General features: G+C 57.4%; 1 protein-coding gene across 3 annotated transcripts in view; it reads right to left on the minus strand.

Moving 5' to 3' along the window:
- The window catches only part of ASB6 (ankyrin repeat and SOCS box containing 6), a 7,605-nt gene extending 5,030 nt beyond the window's left edge, over positions 1-2,575 (minus strand). For 2 of the 3 annotated variants that reach the window (XM_004048718.5, XM_004048720.4), the window contains exons 1-2: positions 2,229-2,575; positions 893-1,074 (exon numbers count right to left, since the gene is read on the minus strand). In XM_004048718.5, coding sequence (XP_004048766.1) covers positions 893-1,074; positions 2,229-2,341 — 295 coding nt within the window. In that variant the 5' untranslated portion in view covers positions 2,342-2,575. The remainder of the gene's footprint in view (positions 1-892; positions 1,075-2,228) is intronic. The other variant, XM_055351319.2, reaches the window with a different exon arrangement.
- Between the last annotated feature and the right edge of the window lie 4,215 nt (positions 2,576-6,790).

Consider the following 6,790-nt stretch of genomic DNA (forward strand, 5'->3'; position numbering starts at 1 on the left):
AGGACAGAGCTGTCCTCACCAAATACTAGAGGGCCCTTGGGGTGTTCTAGTGGGCATGCTACTGAAGCTGTTGGGGGCTTTAGTTTCCTCTTCTGTAAGAAGGGACCATAAAACGGGACGCACCCTCTCAGAATGGCTGGGAGGCCACGCTACACAGCAGCTCTGGCTGCTCCGCTTTGTAGGCCTGGTGGTAACAGCCAGGTTCTCCAAGCTGGTCTCCAAGTCACTGGCTTCAGAACCAGCCCTCCCGTCTCAGCTCCTTGACCCTCCAGGAGCCCAGCAGACTCCAAGCCCGTCTTCGGATGGGGAAAGGAGACATGCCTGGCTGTCTCAGGCCCCTATTAGGTCACAAGGCAGCCCTGCCTGTCTCCCGACTAACCCTGCCCTCCCCGGGCTGAAAAACACAGAGAAAGGAGCATGGCTCCCTCTCCATCCCTGGCACTCAGGAGCCAGGAGCCAAGGTGTCCTGTGGTGATTTATGCCTAATGCAGCCTGTTTTCCCCTCTCCCTACGGCATGAGAAAAAAAACAAATTGGCTCAGCGTAAGTAGCAGAAAATTACCTTCCCTTAGCTCTGGGCACAGTGCCAGCAGCCGCATTTTTGCATTAATGGAAGTGGGGATTAATCTGGGAGCTGGGGAAAGTTTGCTAATCAATCACATGGTAGAAGCAGCAACACTCCCTCTTGGAACAGACGTGGGAAGAACCATGTGAAAACCCGCAGGGGGTGGGAGGCCACCCAATGGGAGTTTCCTTAGTTGCAGCCACCCAGGAAATAAAGGAGGGGAAGTCACTCCTCAGAGGATGGTAGAAGCCAAGGCTGGGGACATGGGCGCCCACCCAGCGTCGGGCCGCGTTTAAGCCACCTGCCCATCCCCGGGGCTCTCGCTGACCTTCAAAGTTGAGATTGGCCCCATGCCGCAAGAGAACGTCGGCCGCCCGCGTCAGCCCCAGCTCAGCCATCTTGAGCAGGGCGTTGCTCACGCCTTCCTGGTAAAAGGGAGAGTGGGCTTTCCTGTCCAGCAGCTCAGTGAGAACAAGGATTCGGCTCTCCTCGCTGGCGACATAACTGGGCCTGGGACAGGAGAGAGGCTGAGGGTAGGCACAGCTGTGGGACCGGGTGACCACGCAGCCTGTGGGTTGGTGGGCTTTAGTCCTGCTATCATCAGCAGCAAGCAGGGCCCTGGCTCTGTGGGTCACAGGGGCTTGGGGGAAGCTCTGAAGTAGAGAGAGGGCCACGCTGCATCTCTTAAGACGGGAGCAGACTCGGATTTGCGGAGAATGGGCTGGGTCTATCTGCGCTCTCCTCCCGCGTTGCCCAGAGTCTGGTCGCAGACTTAGGTACAAAGCCTCACACACCTGGGCTGCTGGGACTGAAGGGACCACCATCCTGGAGGCCAAGAGCCCAAGCCCAACTTTGATGCTTCTTCCTCAGAAAGCCCTTCCATCCTCAAACCTGCAGGACCCCAGCCCCGGCAACACCTGCAGCCAGGACAGCAACACAGCCCCTCACATTGAGACCTTCAGCTGATATTGATGAAGAAAGCCTACGTTTCCACCAGAGTCCCTGGATGGCGAGACTCATCATTACCACGTGTTGGAAATTCCAACTGACAACCCCCTCAACACCTGAGCCGAGCCCCTTCCTTCTGCTCTCCCCTCCCTTCCACCTCGCGTGCCGCCGTACAATTACTTGTCAGTCTCTCCTCTGGAGCACACGCGCCAAGAAGGCGGGGATTTTGCTGAGCCACTGATGGACCCCAGGTGCCTAGTACCATGGGCAGTGAATGCAGATTCGCTCCCGACACCTTTCCTGCAGGTCCACGACAGACCAGCTCTTGTCTATAAAAACGCAAACTCTGCTACAAAAGCCCACCTTCACACTGCTCTGGGGTAACATCTGAGGCCTCACGGATTCCACCCTGCTCCCCTGCCACGCCGGGGGGTGGCACAGGACAGGCAGGCGACAGGGTGGGGCTGAGGCGCAGGCCCTGCGACACCCCGCGGGCCTCCGCCCTCGGGCCCTCCCCGCCCTTCGTCTCCGCCATGCAAGGGGCAGGAGTGGGATCCGCGCGGGGCAACGCGCACTCCGAGCCACGCAACCCCGGCTTCCGCCCGTCCCTTCCTCTGTCAAGGGGGACGCATCCACCCCGCCCGGCTTGTGGTGATAAAGTGGGACGCTGCGGGGTCTGAGCGGCCTCGGCCAGCTCACGGGAGGGGGTGAGTTACCGGTCCAGAGACTCCTGCCGCTCGGGGTCCTGGATCCCCAGGGAGCCCAGAATCGCATCCACCAGCGGCTGGTACTCGAAGATGATCCTCCGGAAGCCGTGCAGGAACGGCATCGCCGCGGGCCCCGCGCAGCAGGGCGGTCGCGCTTTCTGCCGAGGCCGAGATGCCCAGACGCCGACCGGAACGCTCCGGCGGCCGCAGACCCCACCTGCTCCGCCAGTCCAGCCCCTGCGCCCGGCCGGGTCCGCTCCTCAGTCCAAGCCGCGCCCCCGCCGGAAGTGACCCTCGTACTTCCTGCCCGCGCCGACTCAGGGTGGGCCACATGGCGACAGCGCCCCCTGCGGGCTCGGAGGACCTCTTCGCGTCCTGGGGCACGACCGCCAGGCCGACTCGGGCGATGTCCAGTGGGCGGCCCCAGCGGAGTGGGGGAGTGGAGGATCGAACCAAGCCAGATCCGAGACTCAGGCGGGTCCGCCCCTTCCTGCCAGGGCCCGGCCCGGCTCGGCTTCGCCCTGCGATCCCGCCCGCGACCGCTGGGCGCCGTCCGAGTTCCGCCGGTCGTGCTCTCAGCCCTGCCGCTGCCCCACTGGCCCTGGGCGCCCCTGAGAGCTGAGGTCATGAGACACTGCCCCTTCCGGCTCGGGCTGGCCCTCGCCTTCCCTGAAGAGGGGCTGGGCCACCTCTGTCACCACCCGGCCCGCTGACTGGAATGATGAGGACCAGGGTACTCGCACGTCCCCTCCTCAGTTTCTTATTCTCTGTCCCGGGGAGCACCTGGCCAGGACGGCTGCTAGCCCTCTCCACCTCTGCCTTGATGGACTCAGTGAATCTTGTTTTTTGTTGTTTTGTTGTTGTTGTTGTTGTTGTTTTTGGTTTTTTTTTTGGGACGTAGTCTCGCTCTGTCGCCCAGGCTGGAGTGCAATGGCACGATCTCGGCTCACTGCAACCTCCGCCTCCCGGGTTCAAGCGATTCTCCTGCCTCAGCCTCCCGAGTAGCTGGGATTACAGGCGCTGGCCACCACGCCCAGCTTATTTTTGTATTTTTAGTAGAGACAGGGTTTCACCATATTGGCCAGGCTGGTCTCGAACTCCTGACCTCGTGATCCTCCCACCTCGGCCTCCCAAAGTGCCGGGATTACAGGCATGAGCCACGGTGCCCGGCCCGAATCTTGTGTATTTTTTAGAGACAGGGTCTCACTCTGTCTCCCAGGCTGGAGTGTAGTGATCATGACTCACTGCAGCTTTGAGCCCCTGGGCTCAGGTGATCCTCCCGCCTCAGCCTCCTGAGAAGCTGGGAACACAGGAGTGTGCTACCGCCTGTCCCTGAACTTGGATTTCCTCATCTGTAAAATGGGTAGAATCCCCAGCACTTTGAGAGGCCGAGGCAGGTGGATCACCTGAGGTCAGGAGTTCGAAGCTGCAGACCGGCCTGGCCAATATGATGAAACCCTGTCTCTACTAAAAAAAATTACCCGGGCGTGGTGGCAGGCGCCTGTAATCCCAGCTACTTGGGAGGCTGAGGCAGGAGAATTGCTTGAACCCGGGAGGCGGAGGTTGCAGTGAGTGGAGATCGCACCATCACACTCCAGCCTGGGCAATAAGAACGAAACTCTGTCTCAAAAAAAAAAAAAAAAAAGTATAATCACACTCACCTGAGATGCTGGAGCCAGCGCACTGTAATTGTTGGTGGAAGTGGAATTCAGTGGGAAGGAGCCAAAACCCTCTGGTTCAGGAAGGAGGGGCGGAGTGGGCAGCCGGGTTTAAGCCCCTTTAGGGCAACACCAGCTTGGGCTTCCTAGAAGCAGCTCCAGGCCGCAGAGTCCACAGCTGCCAGCACATTTCTGCCTTGGTTCTCGCTGTAGGAAAGAAATTTCTCCCTGGGTGAAATCAGGAAATTCTGCTCACATGGAAATGGACATTTCCAGCTTGCCTTGGAAAAACCACTTTTCTGGAGTCGAGGCATCTCCCCTTGGGCCACGCATTTGAGCCTCCTCTCCCATCTGGAGTCTGCGGGGGGGCCTTGATGCCTTCTTGCTTCTGGGAAGCTGACGATGAAGAGGGGTTTCCCGCCCCAGCAGTCCACATCACAGCGTTGGCCTCCTGGGCCTTGCTCTGCCAAGTTGGGCCCCTCTCCCTGGAACCTGCCAGACAGCGAGAGTTGTCCAGCCCAGGAAAAAAACATTTAAAGGCGCATTTCAAGACAATCCGATGGGTCTTAGAGTAAACATTTTTATATTTATTTATTTATTATTATTATTATTATTTTTCAGACGGAGTCTCACTCTGTTGCCTAAGCTGGAGTGCAGTGGCAGGATCTCGGCTCACTGCAACCTCCAACCCCTGGGTTCAAGCCTACCAGGTAGCTGGAATTATAGGCATGCGCTATCACGCCAGGCTAATTTTTGTATTTTTAGTAGAGACGGGGTTTCACCATGTTGGCCAGGCTATTCTCGAACTCCTGACCTCAGGTGATCCACCCGCCTCAGCCTCCCAAAGTACTGGGCTTACAGACGTGAGCCCACCACGCCCAGCCAGATGAAACATTTTTAAATGGGCAGAGTAAGGCCCTCTACCATGTGCAAAACAAACTGTACAAGAAAACCCAAAGCATGTCCAGGTCCAGCAACGAGCCTCAACCGGCAAGGTTGAGGGTGCGGCAGCAGCGGCTGGTAACTGCTGGCTCTGGTTGTTAAAGCTGTTGTCAGATCCAATGACAGGCTCTCGGAAAACCGCCTCCGACGCCAGGCATTCAGAGTGCCTCAGTTTGCTTCCTCTTCCATTACCTAAAGGAGTAGGAAGGAGGGGTGGGGGTGGGCAGCTGGGTTCAAGACCCTTTAAGGCAATACTAGCTTGGGCGTCCCAGAAGCAACTGCAGACCACGAGGGTCTACGGCTCCCCACACATGTCTGCCTTGATTCTTGCCGAGGGAAAGAAGTATCTTCCTGAGGGAAATCAGGACATTTTGCTCACAGGGAAATGGAGATTTTCCAACTTGCCTTGTAAAAATCAGAAGGGCCCAGATTCTTACCAGACAGCGATTTGCATCCGGATGGGGTGCTTGCCCTGGGTGCACCTGCCTGGGCATGACTCTGAGGGTTTGGAAGTGTCTGCCCCTGCTTGAAGGGTCCCCCACCCTCTCAATGGATCGCAAGGCCCTGAACGGTACAGCTGCTCTCAGGCGACCCAGGTCTTCACAGCCCCTCTCTCGTTTGATCACGCAACACATTCGATCACATGACACCATGCCCGTGTTGAGTCAGGCCTTGGTCTCCTCACCTATGTGATGGCCTTCGGCCCTCAGCCCTCAGGAGACGGAGGCCTGACTTACCCAAGGGCGCATGCTGAGTAACTGCGGGAGGTGCAGTCCCGTGGGGTCCCGGTGGAGCTGGGTGGGCTGACTTCGTCTGAGCCCTGCTGTTGCCCTAGGGCTGCTATAAGAAGGTGCTGCAGACCTGATGGCCTAAAACAACAGAAATTCACTCCTTTCCAGTTCTGGAGGCTGAAAGGTCAAATTCAAGGTGTGGGCAGGGCCACGCTCCCTCCAAAGACTCCAGAGAAGGTCCCTTTCTTGCCTCTCCCACTCCTGGTGACCACAGGGGTACCTCGGCTTGGGACAGCAGCACCCCAGTGTCCACCTTCCTCTGTCTCCACACAGCCTTCTTCCTGCTGTCTATGCCACTGTCCAAATCCTCCACTCCCTTCTTTTTCTTTTTCTCTTTTGTTTTGTGTTTTGAGACAGAGTCTCGCTCTGTCGCCAGGCTGGAGTGCAGTGGTGCGATCTTGGCTCACTGCAATCTCTGCCTCATGGGTTCAAGTGATTCTTCTGCCTCAGCCTCCCGAGTAGCTGGGACTACAGGCGTGTGCCACCACCCCCAGCTAATTTTTTTTTTTGTATTTTTAGTAGAGACAGGGTTTCACCATGTTGGCCAGGATGGTCTCGATCTCTTGACCTTGTCATCCGCCCGCTTCTGTCTCCCAAAGTGCTGGGATTATAGGCGTGAGCCACCGTGCCCAGCCTTCCCCCTCCTTTCTAAATGGGCATGGGTCACTGGATTTATAGGGCGCACCCAAATCCATTATGGCCACATCTTAATTTGATTACATCTGCAAAACCCCTTTTTCTGAATGAGGTCACGTTCCAGGCACCAGGAATAGGACTGGAACATATCTTTTTGGGGAGCACACATAAACCCACTGTCACGAGTGACCCTAGGCATGGCCCTTCTGGTCTCTGGGCCTCAGTTTCCTCACCTATAACCTGAGGGCCCTCCCAGCTCTGACAGTCTTGGAGCCAATGACGAACTCCTTGACGTGGCTGGTGGGCTCCGCCAACAGAGAAGGAGTGAGGTGGGGCCATTATAATAACAACAACACGAGCCCACTTGTATTTACGGAGACCCTTGTACATGCCAGGCACTAGATATGCTGAATGTTTGGTGCACTGATCTCCCTAAATCCTGTTAAGTAGGTGATATTATTACCCCATTTTACAAAGAAACGGGCTCAGAGAGGTTTGGGCGCTTGTCCCAGGCTGCACTGTGAGGTTGGGCCTCCAGCCCCGG

Source organism: Gorilla gorilla, chromosome 13 (assembly GCF_029281585.2).
Source record: "Gorilla gorilla gorilla isolate KB3781 chromosome 13, NHGRI_mGorGor1-v2.1_pri, whole genome shotgun sequence".
NCBI lineage: Eukaryota > Metazoa > Chordata > Mammalia > Primates > Hominidae > Gorilla > Gorilla gorilla.